Source organism: Gobius niger, assembly GCF_951799975.1.
Source record: "Gobius niger genome assembly, chromosome: 17".
NCBI lineage: Eukaryota > Metazoa > Chordata > Actinopteri > Gobiiformes > Gobiidae > Gobius > Gobius niger.
Window position 1 is genome coordinate 18,381,462 of NC_136868.1, and position 25,187 is coordinate 18,406,648.

Genomic DNA, 25,187 nt, shown 5'->3' on the forward strand with positions numbered 1-25,187 from the left:
GAAATGCAAGTATCACCTTTACGTTATTCTCTTAAAACTGCACACACGAGAGTCCCTGCAACATCCAGCTAAAATGACATCACTATGGAGAGTGACACAAGTTACTTTGTCAGAAATGCAGGAAATTTGGAAAAATCACACCAATCAAAAAAGTCAATCAAGCCTATGGGTTGGAGGGCCAATGCCATAAAGTTCTCATTTTATTCCAACGGACTTTCTGCCCTTTTCAGTAGTGTTTGGTCAACACCATCCAGATGTTATATTCTGAATGATGTGGGCCTGGACAGGGAGACTATGCCGATGAATGCAGGCTACGTCAATGTGATTTGTCCAATCCCGTCAGACCTTGGAAGCTCAGCAGGGAAGGGCCTGGTCGGTACTTGGATGGGAGACCGTTTGGTAACACCAGGAAGCCTCGCGAATGTAATGCGTGAGTGAGTGAGTGGTGGTGGTCGGAGGGGCCGATGGCGCAGACTGGTTGCCTCGCTTCCGTCAGTCTACCCCAGGGCAGCTGAGGCTACAATAGTAGCTTACCACCACCGAGTATGGAGTGAATGAATAGTGCAATGTAAAGCGTCTTTGAGTGTCCAAAAAAGCGCTATATAAAAACAATGCATTATTATTATTATTATTATTTGTGAGGTTGGGGACGAGCCTGAGCATAAGGGCGAGTGTGAGGCAATCACAAAAGATGCGTCCCGGGGTGAGGGCCTTCATTGCTGCTTGCAACTTTAATTGTAAATGTTTAGAAAGTATTCTGTCACAGCCTTCAGGCTCAAATAGACTAATATTATTTATAGCAACTCATCATCCAAAAACATGCTTTTCCATCAAAGCTCAAAAAAGAGTGGAGTTCAGAGCAGGGGAAGGGAAGTTTTCGTTGTGGAGGGCCAATTTTTCATATGCCAGAACACCAAGGGCCGAACCCCACCACTGTAGCCTAAACCACCATTTTCTACAAACATTAGTTAGGCCTGCATAACCTAATGTGGTGTTTTGCCAGGAAATAAAAAAAAAAGAGAGTTTTTCCAAATGTTTAGAGTATTTTAACAGGTATTTGAACTCTGATTTGAGGAATAATATTCCTCAAAATCGTCTTTGGGGCCAGAGGTTCTGTGCTGGAGGGCTGCATTTGGACCACGGGCCTGACGTTGCCCCTGGTTTAGAGAGTGGTTGCATATTAGGGCTGGGATGATACACTTTTGTCACAATACAACATTTATATCGACACATGGGGGCTGATAATGCATTGCAATACTGCATATTCTAAATCCGGCCAATTCTCTCTCACATAGGCAGAGCCTAAAAACATAATCATAATTTAAATATAAATCAGTCCGACACTGAGTGAAGCCTTATGAAAAGTGCAAAAGTACAATAAAGTCTGTCTCTTTTGTTTAGACCACCTGTCAGTACCAAAACTGGTACAAACTATTCTTCACCAAAACCTGAATTTTCAATATGTTTTAATGTATGTTAATAGTGTTTGGCCTTAGGAGCCTAATCTCTCATGTCCTGGCAGAATGTCCTATGTCCACTATTGCCTGGAAAGCAGTCACATTAATGTCCAACCATGTAGCCCGGGAGCTGTCAGTCACTCTCCAGTCCTTTTTTGGGAACCTCGACATTTAGACATGCAGTTGGTAAGTCACATTTTAGATTTTCTGTTTGTTATGAACATTTTGAACAGAATCTGAAAACATTTTTTGTTTTTAAAGTTTTGGTTTTAAGTATAAAGACAAAATTCAATTCACTTAGGCTAGATCTTCGCCAAAAAGTCAATATTTGTTAATTGTCTTCAAAGCCAAAGTCGCTCTCTGACGATTTTGTTATATAAAAGTAGTAGTATTAATAGTAACAGTTATAAAAGCTAGGAGACCCCATGATACACGTTTTACAATAAAGACATATCTGTTGCCCCAGCCCTATTGACTACTTCTGTTCTATTTTGAGGTCGCAGGGCATTTTGGGGCATTCATTTATTATAAAAACATCACCATATGATGCACTATCAAATGTTATTGCTGGGTTGCAGGTGACATCACAGGGTTCTAAAGGCCAATGCTATTGTATGGAGGAAAAATTATTTTGTTTTTGAGGAAATTTGGGGGAAATTTTTGAGAGATCATGGACCCAGAGATTGATATTAATGATAATTTTTCTAATTCATACATTTTCTTTTGAGCTACGGCTTGTTAAAGTGTAATGCTGTTAATAGGAAAAACTGGCTCCTGCCCCCCGCTGGGCCCGATGACATCATCACATTCTAGAACCTGCAACCCAGCAATAGCCAAGAGATGTTTTTTTTTAAATAGAATAACTTATAATTTTATCATAATAATGCGGCCATACAACTGTAAATCATTGGCAAAGTCACTAATCATTTTATGAATAAGCAGGTAAACGTGTTGAGCAAAATAAAATGTTGTTCCTCATTAAAATGCCATTAGTGGATTTAAGTTACTGAGAAAAAAAAGAGGGCTACTCTCAATTTGCTTCCAAAAGTCTGCAACACACGATTAGGTCGCAAGAGGGCGCTATTCAATCACCTCTGTCTCTGTGAACCAAGTCAAGGTCCACAGCTGCTCTGCCAAAAAAAAAGACAGGGGCACTCCTAGCCCAACAAATTGAAACCACCCATGTTACTCACCACAATCTGAAGAACCGTGAGGGCAATAAAAAGTTAAAGTGAAATTCAACAGTGCATGGATGGAATGTGATTAGAATACATGTTTCAACTGAAAGAATCATTAACAAGTGAAGTGGATAACAGGTAATAAAACTATACTAGCAATAAAAGACTTGCTGTGTCAGTATTTATTTATAGTTCTGACAAATGAGCCCCTGCATTAGTGTCTAAATGAATCCAGATGTGCAGCGGCATGGGTGCTCAGCAAAAGGTCATCACCTCTGCATCAATTTACTACAGGACTTTAGACAGGCCATGGAGTGCAGAGTTATCTAACATCTAATGGAAAAGGATTGACTTTGGGGAAATTATAGACTGGACTTTCAGTAGAGTTCCACTTTGGTGGTGTTATGATTTCTCAGACAGGTACATTTGCAGCAGGTCTCAGAATGTTACGTATATATTTCTGTAAGTCATCGTGAAGAACCTGTGGGAGGCGTCCATGAAGGTTCAAAAAGGCACATTTATAGGACCTCAGTTTCTTTTAAAGACTGAACGTAAACTGAAAGTGTAACAGCTGAGAAAGACTTAATCCAGGAAGTGTTACAGTGGGACCTTTGGCCTCTAGTGTTGGCAGCAGCAGGGCCTCTAGCCAGACTGTGCCCTCAGATACAGCTTATCAGTTTAATATGGCTGTGAGAGTTAACTTCTCTTTCCTGCGTGGCCTCTTGAAGTGCTGCTCATAGATAGATAACCAAGTACTGCTTCTCACAGAGCCAATAGTTTTACTTTAAGTACCATAAATATCCAACACATTTACCCCTGCATGGGACCAGCACAAAGAATGTTGTCATCCTGTGAGGTGTATTTTTATGAACTGTTTTGGGTCTCTATCGAAACACAGAATGTAAAATGTGGCACTGTGGCTGAGTGTTTAGCGCTCTCTCGCCACAAAGCAAGAATGTTGCCTGATCAACTTTAGGACCACCTTTCTGTGTGGAGTTCACATGTTCTCTCCGTGTCCCCTTGGGTTTCCTCCATTCCTCAATAGAATAAGTGATTCTGACCACGATTCTGGCTGGTCATCTCCAGGAGATGGGTCCTTGGGTGCTGCACTGCCTAATGCTCCTTACCCGCTGTCCCAGTGGCATCGAAGGATGGGTAAAATGCAGAGGACAAAAATCCCTACAATGAAAATATAGCCCATTGTTTAACTATTTGTTATGGTCCAAATGTGTTCAGGTGATAAACCCTGAATTACTAGAGCTTTGAAATGATTATGACCATTCAAAGTGAAGATTTATTTTCACACTGACTGTGGATGATGTCAAAAAGGTTTGTGTTTGGCCTTTCAGCCCTGACAGGATGAGACTGAGCATCAGCAGACACGACTTATGTAATACTAAAACATATGAGCCAAGTTCACAGGCTTCGAGGGATTAGGTGAGTCTTTAACACTAGAGATGTTTTGAAAATAAAGGACAATTACTGACTTTCAATAAGTGAGTTGTGACACTTTCGAACAGGAGCCTTTTCTTTGAAAAAAAAACAAAAATGCAAATCTGCATTATTCATCTCTCTCTTTAACTTGGCTCACATGGGGCATATTGATTTTAAGAGTGCATTAGCCCATAAGAGGCTGATGCAGTGATATGCTGCTATAGGCATCCACTGATGAAAATCTTCACTGAGGAATGTTCCAGTGGACACAGTATTTCCCAGGATGCTCCAGTTTGCGGACTTTGTTTACATTTGCTTTTAAGTCAATTTCCCATGTGGAAAAATGGTAAGGGGGCGATTTCCCACACCCCGTTTGCTAATGTCTTCCTCCTCGTGAACTGCTGATTACAAACTGTGGAATGGGAAAATGTACCATAAACTTTCAAACAAATTGTGACTGGTGCTAACAACTATTTTAATGAAAATTACTTAATCTGCCTTCCTTCCTAATCTTTGTCTCCTGTCTCTGCTGCTCGCACAAGTGAATAAATCATAGCAGTATTCCCAGGCCGCATGAGTTTTGGGGAGTTTTTACCTTAAAAGGCCATGCCGAGTGGAGAACTAGTTTCCTGTGGGAGGACTTCCCTTTCAAACTGCTGAAGCCCGAAGCCTGGCCCATCCTTATCCTCTGTTTGGCCTTAGCCCCGCCCACAGCGTCCCGCACAGTCCAGCCTAAAGCCACATGGCCAGTATGTGTTCATGTTAGTGACTTTACAGGAGGTGAAGCCACGGTCACACAGAGGAGCAGGTACATCAGAGGAAATGGGTGTCAGGAATTTGCTCTACATAGTGTATCTACAAGAGAATTCACAGCAATTCACTGAGTCAGAACAATTCCATGAACATAACAAAAAAAGATGCAGTCAATAAGAAGAACTGTAGAGCAGGTATTTATTTTCACCTGGTGGGTCTGGATCTACTGAACAATGATAAGTGAAGTATGTGAAGAACTATTCATTATGAGTTGGGCATTAACTGTAGTAGTTAAGTAGTTATTAGGTTTTAGTTTACTAATGAAGTGTTCATGATGAATTAAGTGTTAACTCATCATTTATTAAGGCTAAAGTAGTATCAATGCCTCACAATTACACAGATGTTCCAAAGGTCACAATCACATAAACAAAGAGTCCAGCAATGACAAAAGATTCCGGTGTAGCCTGGTAGTTGGGGCATGTCCTCGAGATGAGACATTGTCCTGGGTTTGAGCTCCAAACCAGGTGGGACCTGTCTGTGTAGAACCTGCATATTCTCCCAGTGTCTCGATGGGTTTACTCTGGGCACTTCACCTACCCAAAACATGCACAGTAGGCTGCGTTTAAGGTCTGGACACGGCCTCTGTGTATAAGGTGAAAAGAAACCGACAGGGTGGAGAAAGAACTACCTGAACTGAATAGCTCTTATTTGGTTACTGTCAGAGTGCAACAGTGCTCTGGTCCTCAGTGCACACAGGTACAGTAGCTGCCTCTCATTCCAATACAGACAATAAGAGCCTGTCCTTATAAGGTCAGTGCTGAACCAAGCTGAGGTGATGAGGCAAAGACACGGCCTCTGTCACCGCTATGTCAGCATGACCTCATCACTAGATACAGCACTGTTATTTTCACACGGCGTTATTCTGTTCCATCATTGCATGAGAGAGACTCCACTCCCCTAACGTTACGACACAAGGTGGTACAAGTAAAGATAGTAATAATAGGATTACCTAAACTGTGTCTGTGTAGAAGTAGGAGTAGAAGTAGTAGTAGTAGATGGAGGAGTAGGAGTAAAAAGTCCAAAGTGTTCACAAAAAGCTAAATATTAATATCATTTTAACCTTTTACCCCCCGTCCCCTAAAAGCGTCTCAACTGGAGAGCAACAGTGTACACCTCATCTGAAAGCTAAGACCTACAAAAGTGATTTGAACTTTTTTGCCATTTTGTCGCCTTGTTTTGTCACATTTTTGTCATGTTTTTGTCGCTTAGATTTGGGTAATGCCAAGCTGGAGAAAATGTGCTTGGTTCAGGTGGGGGTTAAGAGGTGAATATAAGTCATCAGCGATAGAGTGGCTTCACTAAATCTAATAAACGAAATATAAACCACATTATCTGAAGTATATTGTTTAACTGTGAACTTGGTGATGAGCTGAAGCTGTTGACATCTGTCCTGCTTTGTAAAATCAGTCATGTGGCTCACAGTGAAACACGTCTTTGTGTCTGATTTCACCACGAGGAGGAAACCTGTTTAACTCTTTCCATGACCACATGGCTGCAGGTCTGAGCAGGTGCCCACAATGTTAATGCCACTGATGTAAAACATCATTTAACAACAAATATTTTCAGTTCCACATCCCTGACCGCAAGAAAGGACAGTTTTAAATGCATTTGTTTTTGTTGCTCGGGAAAAGAAATCACCCAGACTTAAACAAAAGAGTGCGAGGCAAAACTTTGTGCTACAGTAATAAAAGCACGAGTACATCTTTAGTCATCTAATGTTTGTGATTCCACAGTTTGTGATTCTCCACTTTGGAGAAAACATGATTCAATTTGTGTTCCCTTATCAGAATTGTATCTTTGAATAACTAAATGTCTGATCGGTTTCAGGGACATTTAAAGTTTCTCCAGGTGAGGTGTCGGGCGAGTCACTGTTATAGGAAACATGTGCATGTGCAGCATAACTAGACAACAGATATCACCCCAATGCACTGCACCCGCTGGAGATATAATTGTGAGTGACCACTTTTAACAATACTTTGATTACCATAAACAGCCATCTTTATCCAGACGTTTCACTTTTATTTCTTTAATTGGTTGGGAACCAAATAAACAAATTGCACTTGCATTTTCAAACACAATTCACATTGGCCTATTGATCCACCAGGACGGGGCCTTCCTGTGTGGGGTTTGCATGTTCTCACTGTGTCTGCGTAGCTTTCCTTCGGGTACTCTGGTTTCCCCTACCACTAAAAACATGTGTAATAGGTGAATCCTCCAGCCAGGTGATTCTGAAAAGCTGGCTCCACATCTGGAGATGGGTCCCTGCTCCTTACGGGTTGCCCCAGTGGCATCGAAGGATGGGTCAGATGCAGAGGACAGATGTCCCTACAGGGACAATAAACACCTTAACCTTAACCTTTATTTTAAATGCCCGTGGGAACATTTCACATAACCTGCAAGACAAAGCACAGACTATAACTTTCCCTGTATTGTATTGTACTGTTTTGTATTGTATTATATTGTATTGTATTGTATTGTATTGTGTGCACTGGAATGCATTGCATCAATAATTCACTTTCATGAACCTTTAAGGGAACATAAGTGCCACTTTTCTGTCTTAATGGTGTTTCACTTAATTTTGATCCCGTCACATTTTTGACAACAATCCCTCAGCCGTGATGGAGTAAAAGTGTACAATGAATGTAAACATCACTACAATCTCTTAAAGCAAATACTGATGAGATGTCTTTCAAAAGTCTTCATTGACACTCATTGCTCTCACAAAGTGCTCCCATATTTGCCAAAATGTCAATGATTCACTGACCGTTATAAGGCCTTATTTATAAGCAGACCAGATTTTATGCAGAGGGTTCCGTCGCTCTGTGTTTTTCTGCTGATAAACAGAAGGAAATTCTTGTTTTTCATGCGATCTGAAAGCCAGACATCTGTGAATGCTTTTAACACCTTCATCCACATTGTAAACTGGGTTTTTACTTGATACTTACATATTAAAATTGTGTAATAAAACGCAGCGGAAACAGATGCTTTAAGTGCTTATGCAGAAAGAGGATTAGTCCAAAGGTCCACATACCACAGCTCATGACTATATGGTAAAGATTATGCAATGCTGTAATGATCGCTCTTAAATGCCATGGTTTTATTGCATTCAACAGTGTGATACAATATGTGAATAATATAAAAGATGAGGATGTGCTTTTGGGCAGGACATCCTCGTTGTAATGGGTCTTTTAATGTCTTTTCAGTTCCTTCTGCTTTTGGTTTCACAGCTATCTCAGCAATGTCCATAATGTATTTACTCGGTCGGACTGGTGAGACGCTGCTGCCAAGAATGAAAGTCATTTGAGGCGAAAGGCATTGTGTGTTTTTTCAATCTGAGAGCAGCAGACTTCATGTGAGTTCTAACTCCGTGGATAAAGTTGGTGTAAATGCACAGCCCTTTTACAGAGGAATCAACATGCACAAAGGAAACAATGTACATTTAATGACTGATAGACACTAGTGCTGGTTGTTTTGTCTTTTTGTTGAACAACATTATTTACAAAGCATTGTCACTACAGGAATGATTGCGGAAGAGCAGTGATTCTCAAACTGTGGCACCACTGGTGGTACTTGTGCTTCTTAAAGTGGTACTCAGGGACATCTACAATCTTACACTTTATTCATTCTAATTAAAATGATTTTATTTATGCTTTATAGTGCATTTAAGTGAAGTTTTTCTGTAAAATGTCTGTAATGAAAGCCCAATTTTGGTGTATTTAACCTTTTTAGACCCATTTTAGTCCTAATTTGGTCTGGATCTGGGCCTGGTGGAACATGGAAGGTCAAATATCAAATTCAGAAATATTGATGCACAGTCACGGTATGTGTACTATCTAGATGTGCCCTCTTTACACTACTGCAGGGTTGAAAGAGACATAGGCTATACTTTCGCATGTATGTATGACAGACTTTTTACCAATAATTCTAATTTAGAGAATACTACATCATAAAACAGCTTTATTCTCATACATCAACGTGAACATTATGCTCTCGATTTGCCTAGTAAAACATGGACCATCCGGGTTAACACTTTCAGGTCCAGTTCTTTAACAAACCACCATCATGTGTGCATTGTCTCAATATAAACAACCCCTCTAAGCCCTGAGTGCTTGATAAGGTGTACCAACGCTGTTATCCATGTAGTTAAATGTGGAAACCTGCACCTCTGTCTCTGCTTCTGATGCCTGTCTCCGTAGAGCATCCCAAATAAGGAGATCAGCCGTGGTTACGGGCCTGGCCGCTGCTGTGTTTAGAAAGCCCTTGTATGAACGCTGCGATAGCCCGATGAAGTGGATGCTGAGTGGTGACTGGATACATGCACAGGGAGAGAGAGGGAGGTGATCAGAAGGCAGAGGCAGGTTTTGGTGCTACCCATATAGGGCTCCCCACTCTCCATCCCTGTTCACTTTAGCCTGGCTTTCTCTCCCTCCTGCTTTTCTTTCTGTGCAACTTTGCCTAAGCCTTTACAGCTGCTTTTCCCCTTAAACCAAGCAAAGGGCAGCTCCGGATTTCTTCCTATAATTTCATTGGAATCAACTTAAAAGGGGTATCTCAAACATGGAGGCCATCAAGAAGAAGATGCAGATGCTGAAGTTGGACAAGGAGAATGCCATCGATCGGGCGGAGCAGGCGGAGACCGACAAGAAGGCGGCAGAGGATAAATGCAAGCAGGTGGGATGCTTTACTGAACGAGTGTAAGAAAAAATGTGCAAAATAAATAAATGTATGTGTTGTATGACCTGTAAAATAGTTTAGATTCCGCTTTGTGGCTTGATCATTATCCAGTTATAATCCATGTAATACCAAACATACCATCGAACAGAAAAGCTCCAACTGCTTCTTTATAATGGGCTGGTGACTACTCCCAGGTAAAACGTATTGGAAGCACTTAACTTTCCAGAATATAGCTCGGTAAAAGGAAGGACATGTTATACTAAAACTGTAATAACATGGTCATTATGGAAATTAGATGGAAACAGGACACATCATTTATTCCATGGTATTATGATTAAAGACTGTAAATTACCAGAAAACATGGCCAGTATTTCTTGGTAATAATATGGAAACAGGGCTGTAAAATGTACTGGTGTATTCATTCTGGCTATAGTTCCTTTTCCATTGGATCACCATGTTATATCCGTGCTGTAAAGTGCGACCAGATTATTGTCCCTAATCTTAGCAAATGCCCATGTCCCACGCAAGTCTGGAGACACTTTAAAAGTCAGACATTTTCTTTCACGCTATTTGGTAATGTTATGGATGAGAGATGGTGTAGTGTGGCATCTTTTCCAACCAAAACCACAACAAAATTGCAACAGAAAACACTGCTGTTTCCCAATCCACCCAGATCAGAGGGTAAATACTTTGTCAGTAGAACCACTTAATCTTAACACCTCACAAAGAAGAATCCCAACCTGCTCGCATTGGGAAAAGGTGTATCCATTTGCAAGATGAAGGTAGTGGTTAAAAGCGTCATCTTTCTCAACAACAACAAAAACACAGGAAAGTTGGGCAGTTTGGCTCAGACCACCCACTGTTAGAGCGAGGTGAATGAGGTGACATCCCATTAGTCTGAAGCAATAAAGATTATGTCTAGAATGTCCATCTGGAAGTGTCACAGTCACAGCCTCTACTGTATCCATATATACCTACATATACATACATGCAAATACAGTTGGCCACGCTCCTCCAATAGTCTCTGTCTGTTATCACTCATAGCCACTGTTATTTTTGACCAGCACAGACCATGACAATGAGGAATTCATGAGGATTATCAGGGGCACTTCTTCAGGGGGTTACTGATTAGGCCAAACACTTAACTCACTGTAGGCACTGGCACACACACACACACACACACACACACACACACACACACACACACACACACACACACACACACACACACACACACACACACACATGAGCTGAGTGGTATTTGTAAAGAAGATTAGGGTCTGCATACCACTGATCACGTCACGAGAGACTGAGAGGAAGCCATTAACGCAGAAATGTCTTCAAACATGGGACACTGCCAAAACACCTTTATCAGCATCTGCCATTTAACACCCAAATGTCCTCCTGGCACAATCACAAGTAAACATATACAAAATATGTTGAAAGCGTTTTATATAAGTAAGAATTTCTCATATTTGTGTCTCCCAATGTTGTTTTATAGTGGACCAGATCCGCTGTTTGTTTGTTTTTTTGGTTGGGGCTTGAACCCATGGCTTTTAGGGTACTTTGGTTTGAAAACTTTACGTTGCTTTCGCGTGTTGCTTGTAACAAAGCAAGTCACACTCCAAGTGCCTATTGTCTAAAGATAAAACTTGAAAGTGTAAAAGATAGCATTACAAATAGTGAATCTGAATCCTCAAGAAGAAATAAAATGCCAAGCTGTTTAGGTTTAAGATTAAGTTCACTGTGCACATTATAAACATGTGCCCAGCAAGAACATTAAAGCTGAGGTACCTGATATTTTTCCTGCACAGATTGTGACATTTTTTTATTTGGCCCAAACTCGTTTCTAGCTCTCACAGTCCCTGCTGCACGAACTTTTCAAGCAAATTATTTTATATAAACATTTCAAGCCCGTGTACAACTTTGAGCGGTGGCAAAGTGAAGGGGGGACCACCCCCTAAATAAATTTCATAAATTTAGGTTGAAATTCTATTTTCTATCGCTCAATATAAAAATTGGTGAAGACCATGAAACAATGTATGTTTTTTGCTGTGTTAACAACGTACTCCATGGTATCCCAGCTTTAACATTCAAGAGAAGACTGAAATACTGCACAAACTGCTGAACTAATAGAATGATGTTTAGGGTGTTGTACTACTTAAACAATTGCAATTTGCTAATAGAATACTTTGAAATTGAAATTTTATTCAGCTCTCCACAAGCAAATGATAAATGGGTCATAAAATGACACACTGAAGGTAAGATGTTCTACATGTTTTTGTAGCTGGAGGAGGAGCTGGTGGACCTCCAGAAGAAGATGAAGCAGACTGAAGATGAACTGGACAAATTCTCTGAGGGGCTCAAAGACGCCCAAGAAAAACTGGAACTGTCAGAGACAAAATCTGCAGACGTGAGTAAAAACTAACCAGTGTATTAAAGCAAATAGCAAAAAGCAATAGACATATATGAATTTATTGACATTTATCTATTTGTCGATACAAAATGGAAGAAATTTTAACTAATTTCCCAAACATCGACTCTGGGTATATGGCTTTTTAAATCGTTGGTATAGCTTTTGCTAATTAATTAAAAAAAAAAAAAACAATACTGCTCCTCCTGTGACCAAAACAGTGAAGATGGCGGCCGCGACACAGCGATCTTTCACTAAAGAAAAAAAAAGAGTGGTGCGCACTGAATGGGTGCTGCTGCCGGATGCTCTCTCATCGAATGCAATTTCTCCATCTGTGAGATCAATAAAGTACCATCTTATCTTATCTTATCTTATCTTATCTTATCTTATCTTATCTTATCTTATCTTATCTTATCTTATCTTATCTTATCATACTACAGCTAACACTTACACTACCATTTCATCCCTATGTTGCCACATCTACAACTGCAGTTGAAAATCTACTACTGATATGATCAACCCAACTCCTCTTTTGATTTTAACCACAATCACTACATATCTATATAATAAACCATTGTTATTGGTTCTCTCTTTTGTGCTTTTGTTGTGTCGCCTCTAACCCTGGCAACCTGGACGCACAACACTTCAGTTGCCATAGCACTATGGGGAACCAGCGCTCATCATGCCCCATGCAGCTGGATTTGGTCTAGTCCAGTACCAGCTGTGAGACCACTTTGATACAGTTTGAAGCTACAGAGCCCTTCAGAAACCTGACATTCCTGTGCAGCCACAGAAAGATGAGCACTGTGATAAAACATCGCAGGCCCCAGTGCACAACAGACGAGCCCAGGTTAGGAGACAAGACGGTCGCTGAGTTCAGAGAAGTTACACACAGAAATACACAGAAATAACTTTGGTAAATGTAGCGTAACATTGGAAAAGCCAGAGTTGCCGTGGCTAATTATGTGCAATCTGGGAAAGGGATCATATTTGAGATAGTTGGCAGCAGCACAAACCTCAGTGTTTCATACATGTGGACTGCTCTGCTCTATAATATGAAGACTCAGACCAGTCAGCCAATCTACATCTACTTTTCAGCAGAGAAAAGCATAGCTATAACACCAGACATGCTAGGAGGCAATTTCACAATGCCAAAAGTGAGTTCTAATACTAATGTACAACAATATTTAGGGCGGTGTATGAATGGGATCGACTTCCAAAGTGAATTTCTCAAACTAGTAGCAAAACTACATTTAAAATAAACTTAAGAAATTATCTTTGTAGTAATGGAGGAAGCACTAATTAACTATAAAGTAAATATATACAAGGACATGATTGATAATCAGTGTACAGTATATGCTATGGGTGATACATTTTCATCTGTATTTTGGTGTTATTGTTGATTATGAACTGGTCAAACTTTTGCTCTGAAAGATCTGTTTTCATCTTTATATTGTTTGTATGACATACTGGGATTGTTGTGAAGTTTATTGACTAGGTTCCCAAGAAGAACAGCAGCAGCTTAATACCGCTAATGAGATTCCTAATAACAAATAAACAAATAATATGACAGACTTAGTAACTCAAGAAAGAGTAACAATGCTAAAAAATATTAATTGGAATGAAAACGTATTGTAGTAGAATACACTTACTCATACAGGAGATTTATTTCACACTGGCAAAAGACGTCTATTCAGTCAGTGTAAAAAGTGAGTTCACTGCTGCTAGTTGTTATAGGAGACTGCTAAAAAGGGATATTAAGCCTGTACCTCTATCAAAGTAAAACCTTCGGTAATGCAAGTTACACACAGTAGTGCATACAGGCTGACTCTGACCTCTACCATCACTGCAACAATATAAAGCACAGCACTTATAGCACTGCTCCACATCATAGTGATATGCCATACTTTAATTTAACTTAGCTGATTTACTTAATGGTCATGTTATTATATATCTAGCATTATAAGAGTCTCGGGTTTAAAGTCTTTACATTCCACAAATGCCACAAAAAGGGGTGTTACTTGGCAGAAAAATAAACATCTCACTCTCCTAGTGCAGAGACGTGGCATTGTGTAAAACTTGTGGAGGATATCCCATGGAAACACAGGGCTGCACAGAAGGAAGTGTCTGAGGTATATATGCATGTAGTAACAACTTGAAGCACACAGTCTCCTCACATACAGATTCAATAAACTCAGAATAGCACAGTATGCAAAGTGGGTCAAGTGGACTGTCTGACAAAAGAACGTGGATTCACACTGCTGGGAAAAGTGGCCCAGATCTTACCATTCACATTACCCTCCACTTAACCTGAAAATAGCTGTTTTGAAAAGTCAACCCCTTGTATGTTCAGGTAGCCAATGGCCTTTAATAACAACACAATGAACAAAACAGTGCATTACAGGGCACCGTATGTGCAACTATCTGAAAGTCACTACTCCTCCACAAATTGCCTTCCAACTGGAAATTATCAAGAGCGGCATCTGAATTCATGTATGAATCAAGTCCATTTTGGAAAACCTGGAAGGACATGGGATAGAACAACAGTAAAGACTCTTCACTGGCAAAAAGACAAACATAATGATGTACAAGCAGCCAATCAGTCAATGTCTGACAGAGGAAACGGTGAAACGGTGAAAGTAGTTTGTGTTGAACTTGATTGCATAAATTGTTACAGACTGACAAGATTATTACATTGGATTTTAGTATTTAAGCATGCCAACAATGGCAGGGGAGCAGGGGGAGCAGAGGGTTGTTCTGGTATTTGAAGAATGCAGCTAATGCAAACAGAAAACCCCACACTCCTGTCCCAAATGAAATCAATGCTGCTAACTGCTTCGGGCATAGGCCGACTCATAGACTTAAACGGCAGATGAATTGGGGAGATTGCTAAGCTACAAAGACCACATAGGGCTGAGGCTGAGCTGTGAGCTGAGTTACTGGCCTACTTGCCCATTCAGCCTTACAGCTCATAGATCTATCAAGTGAATAGGAAACCATAAACAGGGCAGGGCACGCTACCAGGACTACATCATTCAAACCCACTGTCACAGTGAGCAAAAAAAAATAGAAAAATAAATATATCTATAAATATATATAGTGAAAGTTTGTCAAAACTTACAAAACTATTCTATTAGGCTTAACATTGGCTTATTGTTACTTTCATGAGAAAGGCTATAAAGGCATTTAAGTTAAATGTCTTTGCAACTTGGGGAAAAGTGCTCATCTTAATCAACAGACCAACTAAAAACAAACTGAGAAGTTAACATAAAGTAATTTTATATGCACAATCCCACCACAATGAAATGTTGCCAGTGAATACATTAAAACATGGCAGTGACAGTGTCACGTATAACGGTTGCATGCGTCTGCGTAAAGATGCGTGAAAAGGAGCATCCTCCTTTGACTTTCCTCGTCGTTTCAAAGGCTCGATGATCACATCAGTCACAGGCTCACAGCAGTGATCAGCCTTTCCACGCGCAGACGCGCCGCCCACTGTGACGCCATCGCCCCAATCATCCCTCTCGTTCTTGGGCACAGACTGGCGCTCTGGGCTCCGCACATCGAGCAGCAGCCGCTTTAATCCTGCTTTCAACTCCAAGTGTCCGGACCAAAACTGCAACATTCCCGAAGGCAACTTTTTACCAAGCACCGCATCTTCACATTCCACAGAGCAGAAGATTAAACCGGACAACACGAAGCGGTCCTAATATCCCGGTTATGTAACTTTGGTTGCACTTGAACGATCAATTTTAATTCAAAGACTTGGTTGGACATATTTTCGCAGCTTTTTGTTGTTTTATGATCGTCCTTTAAGTCATCACAGAGACCCAAGCGGAACACTACAACTCTGCATCGAGTTACCACTGTACAACCCAAGCTTACTTTCCTCGGGTAGTCTCATCAAAGCTAGTGCGTAACGATGGCAGGTGTCAACTCTTTGGATTCCGTGAAGAGAAAGATCCAGAGTTTGCAGCAGCAAGCGGACGACGCAGAGGATCGGGCTCAAACCCTACAGAGAGAGCTCGACAGAGAACGGGACCAACGAGAACAAGTGAGAAATGTACCCCTCTTTACAATATAGGTTGGTGGTGTATTCATCATCACACTATATTAACTCCATAGCTCTTGTTTTACGCTGCATCTGCATTTGTTTTATGAAATAGTAACTGTGGCACATCATTGATTCATTCGCGGGCGTGATTGTGCCACAATGCAAGGCGTTGGTCTCGCGAAAAAAGTTTGGATTCCTGCAGGTCTGCACGCATGCCCAGTGCGCGCTGACTGTACCAGGCCGCTACGCACAACTACTGTGACCAAACGGGGACCACGTAGACAACTGTGGTCAGTCTGTGGAAAAAGCTGCTCTGCATCCATGCAAAACGAATCATTGCTATGGAAATTTTAGGACGGGTTTCCTTTTGCTGCTTTAGACAGTATTAGAGTAAAGTGGGAGTCTGGCAACAGTCTGTTATGACACCAGCATGTAGGCCTAACCACAACCCTACACCTGATGGGAAATTACTAGTTACTACGTTGTTATTAGGGGTTCTCTTGCACTTTGGGGAATGGCAGGCTACTGTCTGGTGCAAAAAAAAAGAAAAAATGTTCTGGGAACCAGCCTTTTTTATCTCTAGAAAAAGAAACAAGAAAAACAAAGTTGCATGAAATGCTTAGCCATGCTGATAAGTAACAGTCTCAGCCAGTTTCACATGCTTCTTTATGACAATGTGGTTAATGATGATGGGACAAGTGTAGTGACTGAAGAAGGAGAGAGGGGAAGGTACTGTAGAGATTTAGATGCTTTGATGTTAAATAAGTTACTATTAAGTGGGTAGTGGCCACCATTGAACAACTGAGTGTTGACTGTTGTTGATTATCTCATTTTCAGTGGCTTTCTGGTCACACTACCATTCCTTAAAGGATTTGTGTTTTGAAATAAAATGTTATATATATATATGATTATAATTGTGGCAAAGTATAGATGATTTTCAGAAATGCAAGGCTATACATTTCAGTTTTCCTTCAGGAACATGTGAAAGAGTCTTCCAGGGCCAATATCACAGGCTACGTACTCAACCTACATACTCAGTGTGTGTGTTTAGGTCCCATATGTGAGTAATTAGGCCGACCTGAGGAGATTCCTTGGCACAAAAAGCCTTTCTTCGGCAACAAGATCAAAACAGGAACCACACTGAGCCTCTTAAAGTAATGAATCACTGTTTGAAATGTGGATACCACAAGATAAAAACTATTAGCCACATTTCACAGTAAAATGAAAAGTGATTACAGCATGTTATTTCTGGTGTGGTTTTAAAGCCTCTGGAGACTTGTGACTGAAACAGTAAAGCACGCTGTATAAGCCTCAAATGACCTTTGTTTTTAATTAAACTGTCAGATTGCAGTTCAAAGGATTTGACTTCTCATCAGAGTTCACTTCTATAAGATACATTTTGGACATTGTATTAATCCCAATCTAAAACCACATGAAAGTTGCAGTCATTGATCTATCAGTGGACCTATCATTGGTGAATACTGCAGTGGCTGCCACTCCCAGGATGTTGTCTGGTGATTCTGGTCCACACTTCCTGTGCTCTACTCCCAACACTTCCTGTCCCTGAGCCCCTGACCAGATGAACAGGAAGATTAAAAGTACTGGAGGTTTAACCACTAATTCAGCAGTATAAAGTCCACCTTCATTATATTATTGCCAAAGGTTATAGATGTCCAGGGATTTAGCTTCAGGACTCACATTTATAGTATCACGAGTCATGACTGAATAATCCAAAATCAAAACTGTTTTTGCAACAATCCTATTTTGCACAGTTGAGAATCAGAAAAAGTAATGTGTACTATCCTTATACACTGTATTGGAAGTGATGTGCTATTACTTGCTCATTACAGGTGAACATGATCATTCGAGTGTTGCACTGGGTCTCCACATTGCTCCAGTAGAATAGGAAAAAATGCTTCCGTTTTCCTGGGACATTTTCCATGGGAATAGCTAAACTTTCCAAATATAGCTGCCACATGTCAACTTGTGTCCGGCTTGGCCATTCTGGGGAACACTCCAGAGTTACTGTTCTCTGTCTGAGCTGAGACTTTACAGTTTTACAAGGTTTGTTGGATTTGAGCAGCAGACAAATGTTTCCTCCTTTATACTTGGTAAAACTTTATAACGCAGCAAGTAATGATTAAGCCTATTAACATTGCCTACCTGATGATGAGGCTGATTGTCTATTTCCGTTTAAGAAGCACATCTGGGCATTCATCATCCTGAAAGAGGCACAACAGTTTTATTATGAGGATGTTTACACCAAGCCGTGAGGAGATGACCTCCGTTTGTCAAGGGACCACAACACTAACTTTTGACGGCATTCCAAGTGAATCAGGCGAGGAGACTAAGCTGAAACATGTCAAAATGATTATGTCATGGTTTATGATCAGGTAGTTACATCAGAGTAGGACTAAAGATAAATTACATCAAACTCGCCACAAACAAGCTTATTAAACATTGTCCATCTTTAACATATGGCGCATTCACAGACCTATATTTTGCATATCCATATCATGAGATTACAGTCCTCAGGGAAAGCAACATGAGCTCAGTGTTTGCTGCGGTGTCAGGAATAACTCAGACCTAAAAGCACTGTGTAGCTCATTAGCCCACTGCCCTGAATCTGCTCATAATTAGATTTGCCTTTCATTTCTCCTTCCTCTTCACTTCTATTACACACCTACATGTTTCTTTAGTAAATCCCTTTGAAGATGTATTGAAGAATATTTTCTGCTGGTTAGTTCACAATGATAAAAGAAGAGTATTGAATAGTCCATAAGTGTGTTCCCATAGATGCATGACTGCACTGTGGGAGTTTACTGATGCTGCAAACTTTCTCCATAGTTTAATTTGTGTTACCATATAAGGCATGGTGCATCCCTGGCAGCCTAAGAATGTAAAGTGGGTGCTAAGGAAGCTGCGCGGTCATAGAGAAAACAGTCTGACACAGTAAACGATCAAAGAGGGGAAATGAAAGAATGGCTGGCAGAGGACTTCCTGTCAGCTCTTTCAGGGTTCCCCTGTGGTTACCTTGCAATTTGTAATGTTATAAAGGTAACTGTTGAATGGTAGGACCTTTTTAACTATACCTTTTTGGTTTGGGTGCACTGATTCACAATCAGACTTACTGTTGCAATTGGGGTTTAATATTTCATTCAGTGACACATCACAACATGTGCTCAGTCGGAGCTCTACAGAGAATTTGCCGATAAAGGACTGAAAAAAGACTGAAATGTTGATAATGTCCAAATAAAAATATTTTTGCAAGTTTAGGCAGTGTGCGGGAAATATCTTTTTATTGATGAACACTGGGATTTTCCCTTGTCTCCTACGCACCTATCTGTAATTTGCAAAGTTTTCCTCCTATTTGGAGAAAAAAAATGTAATAGCAATTTGACAAGTATTGCGATTAGATTTGTGATCCTCAATCCGTCTGCTGTGCACAAGACATGCTGCAAAACATTTGAGGGAAGACTGAAATACAATTACTATTACTACAATTGGAAGAAATAAATGAGCGTGAAATTTCAGATCATTATGTAGACTAGAGTTAGGTTTTAAACACAGCCCCACAGAGACATACAGCCATTCAAGTATGCTATGAATTGTTCAGCTCTAGTGCTCAGGCTGGACTTAAACTGTCAACCTTCCGAATCTCAAACGTCATTAAGACACAGGTGCTAAATAGCGGGTGCAAACTGAAGAATATATAAGCCATTTTGTGTGTTGCACTTAATTTACCATTTGATGTTGCCCGTAATACAGTTGGAGGGCCGCACATTTGATATGTATGATACTTCTGCATATACTACTTTGCACATGAGCCAATGTTCAATAAATGACCCCCATTGCAAGGATACATTCTACTACATGTAAACTTATTTTGTACGATGACGAGGTTCTCTTCATTAGAGAACCTGAGCTCACTGAATTAGAGGCCTAAGCGCATGGCTATTATGAGCTATGTGTTCTGTACTTGCCACAAGGCTGCCTCTGTGTGAAAGGGAATTCCCCCAAGTGTGTGTTAGTGAATCTGATCAAAGATTAGATGTTGATCATAAATGTTTTGCTAAACCAACATGGTGGCATTGGCAGGGAAAGTGGCTCTGTTGTGTGCGTTACAAGGCCATAGAGAGTGTGTGCTGTACAGTGTATAATGTGCTATTTTTGCTGAACTAAAGTGGATGAATAGCAGGTTTGTTTGTGTGCAGACAGCAGCATTCCTTGGAGCACATTGATTCACTCGGGAGTTAGGAAGTAATAGTATCTGTTATTCCAGGCGCTGGTGTAATTGAGCTCAGCGCTTCATTTTGCAGATGTGGCGTCAACAGATGAACGCTTATGTAGAACGCATTTCTAAATAGATCTCAAGATGGTGGTGGACTGATTTACGAGTTTACATTCATAATAAGGTTAGGTTACTGCAGCATCACCTTCTGGCCAATGCAAGACAATTTAAAACTGACAGACGTTTCCTGTCTCATGTCTGTGGCGTCCCTAGACAGTGACACCCGAAAAGGTCAACTCTTAAGACAATAAAGGGGCAAAATAGTCAGCAGTTTCCAATCCAATACAGAAAAAATATAGTTTTCAAAAGCACAATACAGGCTGCATTTTTAACATGCTTTCAGTCCTTTGCTTTGGTCCCTGGTACTTTTACGGCGTTAATATCTTCAGGTACATGACTCACATTTGCCTATACTTTAAATGTTCTCGAGTTACCATACCAACCTTTGGACTCTATGACTAATAGCTATTTAGCCACTGACCCACAAAATTGTGACCCTCTCCTGAAGACAAGAAAACATTTGTCAAAGAAACCTATGGCTTGGCTCCACTTTTGAATTATTTAAAATGCCATTTACTGTTTATCTTTTTTATAGTATGTGAATGTTTTGAGGTATTTCTTAGAACCTGGTCTTCTTTGGTGTGAAATAAACTTGTCTGTGTAGTTTCCAAACTCCGCTTTTGATTAAAAGATTTACATTGTGTAAATTTGTATTTAACTTAAGTATATTTTACAGGTTTTGTGCTGTGTTTTACTTAAAAGACAACACCATCATTTGATTCGTGAAAAGCAAGAGCCTTTTTAAAGGACATTTATTGATCACTGTAATTTTGTAAGAAGTTGTTTGTAACAGAGCTGGTGCGGCGCTTGGTATGGCCTTTCCTCAGACAATTCAACTATTTATTTACTATTTTCTATCTAACCTTCTGTCAAAACACAATGAAGACAATCGAATGTGGAATTAATGTTTTCTCCTCACAGGCAGAGGGTGAGGTAGCTGCTCTGAATCGGAGGATCCAGCTTGTGGAAGAAGAGTTGGACCGAGCCCAAGAAAGACTAGCCACAGCACTGCAGAAACTGGAGGAGGCAGAGAAGGCTGCAGATGAGAGCGAGAGGTCTGTCCCACAAACATATTATTGTTATTTTGAACATATGGGCAATAACTACATCTAATGGAAAAAAAAAACAGTAGTGTATTTTATTTCATTATGTCCCAACAGGGGAATGAAGGTGATTGAGAACCGAGCAATGAAGGATGAGGAGAAGATGGAGATCCAGGAGATGCAGCTGAAGGAGGCCAAGCACATTGCAGAGGAGGCGGACCGTAAATATGAAGAGGTGGGCGGTGGACGATAATCTTCAAGCATGTGATCCATGTAATTTTCTTGTTTATGGTGAAATAATGTCTGCTTGTCTCTGTGTCCAGGTAGCTCGTAAGCTGGTGATCCTGGAGGGAGAGCTGGAGAGGGCAGAGGAAAGGGCAGAGCTCTCAGAATGGCAAGAGTTGATCTGATAAAGTAACAAACTTGCTCATAAAAGGTTGTGCTCACCTTGTTTTCTTCAACAGTAAAGCCAGCGATCTGGAGGAGGAGCTGAAAAATGTGACCAACAATCTAAAGTCTTTAGAAGCTCAGGCTGAGAAGGTGAGTGTCACATGACGCATGCAATAAAGAATGTCTTTGACTCTGGAAAGTATCACTTTATCACTTTTTGGATACTTTAGCTATTGCATACGTAAATATGCATCATAGATGCTATATTAATGAATCCGCTTTTTTGAAACGCAAAAACAGTGTTATGTTATATTGAGGGATTTATGTACTTCTTTTAACAGTACTCAGAAAAAGAAGACAAATATGAAGAAGAGATAAAAGTCCTGACTGACAAATTGAAGGAGGTAAGAGTTTATATAGAAACATCGCACCCCAAAAGCCTAAAAGCCTTTGAGTCCATATTGAGTGCATATTGCAGTATTGCAGGCAGGTTATTTGTATTATTCTGAATCATGTGTTTGACTTGTGGTTAGGCTGAGACTCGTGCAGAGTTCGCAGAAAGATCAGTGGCCAAACTGGAAAAGTCCATTGACGACTTGGAAGGTATGAGGCACTCACACACACCATTAATTCCTAGTTAAACATTTATTTAGCATTTTCATTGGATATTGTTCCACTTCTATCAAGGCATCCATCAATAAATTAGTTGGCTATGTGGTTCTAGTAGATACTATACACTGTACTATATAGTATATTGTCAGTAACCATATACAGTATAGTATACAATTGGCAAGGCAAGTTTATTTGTGGAACACAGATTATACCCACAGTAATTCAAAAAGAAGGTGTGTACATAAATCACACTTTGAAATAAAAGAAAAGAAAAAAATCATCTTATAAAATGAAATTGCAAGTGAAGAGTGCGGGTAAATAATAAATACTGAATGCTTTAAAACACCATCAAAACCTGCACAAACATCCCCAACATGCTATTATGGAGTATGTCCACCGTTGGAGGATGTTTTAGCCAGAAATGAAAGAGCTCTGGCTCTTGGGGCCATAAAAAGTAGAAATTCAACCATGTTATGTTTATTCATTGTGTGTCATTCATCCATCATATTCCAATAGACTGACCTACATTTTGTCTTCTTCCTCTGGTCTCTTTCATCTCAACCTGTCCCTAATTCTTGCCTTGCTTGCTGCTGTCCTTGCCATCTGCTGTACTCGCTGTTGACATCCACCCTCCAGACGAGTTGTATGCTCAGAAGCTGAAGTACAAGGCCATTAGTGAGGAGCTGGATCATGCCCTCAATGACATGACTTCTATGTAGATGCTTTGCTTTTCTCTGTGGTCATTTCACCCCTGTGGCTTCTCTCATATGTGCCTTCTCTGCCTTCACTTTGCAAAAATATTAAAAAATAAGTCTTCTTTCTCCAAATTTACAGTTTCAATCTATGGTTTGAAGGGAAAAAGTAGTCTGTAACGCAGTTGCACAGTTAATAGGTACAGTAAATGCAAAGCTCTTCCATCCTATCCATGGGTGTCAAGTGATGAAAAATAAGGAGCGTTGCCATAGCAATAAATTCAAAACATTACTGTTCTTAATTCGAGTGGCCCAAAGTCCTCGAAATCATGTCCATAACAGGAAAAAAAGTCATTTGACTGAAACCCATGAAATGTATATAGTTTGGGATATAGTATTATGGGTATTCGGCTTGTGAAGGGGTACTAGCAAACATAACATGGTAAAAGTAGTACCGATATGTTAAAAGTAGAAATGAGCTGTGGAACAACTCCATTGGCTTTTGGGTCAATGGTAACTACATTGATCACACTGCAGTGTCCAAATGCATTTGTGAATGATTTTACATTTAAAATCTCCAATACTTGGCCATACCGCCTTTGTGATGCCCAATCCTGTCAAACCTTGGAAGCTAAGCAGGGAAGGGCCTGGTCGGTACTTGGATGGGAGACCGTTTGGCAACACCAGGAAACCTGGCAAATGTAGTGAGTGAGTGAGTGGTTGGTGGTGGTCGGAGGGGCCGAAGGCGCAGACTGGTTCCGTCAGTCTACCCCAGGGCAGCTGTGGCAACAATAGGAGCTTACCACCACCGAGTATGGAGTGAATGAACAACGCAATGTAAAGCGTCCAGAAAAGCGCTATAAAAAAAACGATGCATAATTATTACTTTATTATTAATGAAATCCCAGAAATGTTAGCGTTTTTCCCAAGCTCTATTATAATCAAGTTTTAATTTACAAGGTGAGAATTTTTCTTTTTTTTTTTTTGGGTGACTTCACGTACTTCCTAAACACTAATTTGCACAGAAGGATATAGTGACTATGTGTTCGCAGTTTTAACGTTTTGAGCACAGTGTGTATGGGTTTTTGCATGTGGCACAACTACTCAGAGCAGTTATGCAAAACACCAGTTCATTAAATACACCTCTGTTTCATAAGGAGTGTTGCTTGATGCGACTACAATGGACCTGACATGGCAGCGCAGCTGTTGTGCTCTTAAATAATTATTTTTTTATTTTTTAGAAAAATTATCACATGCCAAAGAGGAAAACCTGGGCATGCACCAAGTCCTGGACCAGACCTTGCAGGAACTCAACAACCTATAAAGAAAGGACGGTGAAGATGAAGAACTAGCCAAGGACCATTCCATCAGTGCTCGACTCCATTCCACTTTGAGCTGTAAAGTCTTTACTCCCCATGTAAAAGGGGATAACTTAATTCTTGTTCTTTTGTGTGCGTCTTTTTTTTTTTTTCTAAGGCACAATTTTATTTTTTATATAATGAAGTTATTTTGAACCCTGTGCTTCTGGGTGTCATGCCAACAGATGTTTTCTTGAAAGGACTTTTGACCACTTTAAGAAAGAGTGGCTCCAGAACACCACTTAAGAAGTCTTACTCTAGTGACGTTGTTAGTCCTGGGTGTTTAATGGTGGGGATTATGTAGCATATCAAACAGACACTAGTGCCACCCAGTGGTGATTTGGAAGTATTTTTCACCAGATGTGCTTTATATGCCAGTCTCTGGTCTTTATCAAAGGAAAAGCAGTGAGGTGTTCAAACTGAAAACAGAGATAATGCATAATGTTTTTTGTGAATGACATGTTCTTGAGCAGAACACAACTCTGTGTTGCATATCTTAGCATTTACAAACTCAGCATTAAAAGCCGACACACACACACACACACACACACACACACACACACACACACACACACACACACACACACACACACACACACACACACACACACACACACACACACACACACACACACACACACACACACACACACACACACACACACACACACACACACACACACACACACACACACACACTCACCACCTCATCACTGGG

General features: G+C 40.4%; 1 protein-coding gene across 2 annotated transcripts; it reads left to right on the plus strand.

Moving 5' to 3' along the window:
* Window positions 1-9,303: 9,303 nt before the first annotated feature.
* tpm4a (tropomyosin 4a) lies at window positions 9,304-24,987 on the plus strand. Of its 2 annotated transcripts, XM_079575043.1 has the most exons (9): window positions 9,304-9,553; window positions 11,844-11,969; window positions 21,296-21,429; window positions 21,535-21,652; window positions 21,741-21,811; window positions 21,882-21,957; window positions 22,149-22,211; window positions 22,341-22,410; window positions 24,353-24,987. In XM_079575043.1, exons 1-9 carry the CDS (start codon window positions 9,440-9,442, stop codon window positions 24,433-24,435), a joined length of 855 nt encoding a protein of 284 aa, XP_079431169.1. In that variant the 5' UTR covers window positions 9,304-9,439; the 3' UTR covers window positions 24,436-24,987. The 2 variants fall into 2 exon arrangements, with proteins under 2 accessions (XP_079431169.1, XP_079431170.1); XM_079575044.1 differs by lacking the exons at window positions 9,304-9,553; window positions 11,844-11,969 and adding an exon at window positions 15,484-16,023 and having other exon boundaries at window positions 24,353-24,985.
* The last annotated feature ends 200 nt before the right edge of the window (window positions 24,988-25,187 follow it).

Excerpts from the sequence above, each read along its gene's own strand:
- tpm4a (XM_079575043.1), top strand. The coding sequence starts at position 9,440 with ATGGAGGCCATCAAGAAGAAGATGCAGATGCTGAAGTTGGACAAGGAG. Across the intron at positions 21,430-21,534 it reads GCTGCAGATGAGAGCGAGAG|GGGAATGAAGGTGATTGAGA; the intron begins GTCTGTCCCACA and ends ATGTCCCAACAG. Across the intron at positions 22,411-24,352 it reads GTCCATTGACGACTTGGAAG|AAAAATTATCACATGCCAAA; the intron begins GTATGAGGCACT and ends TTTATTTTTTAG.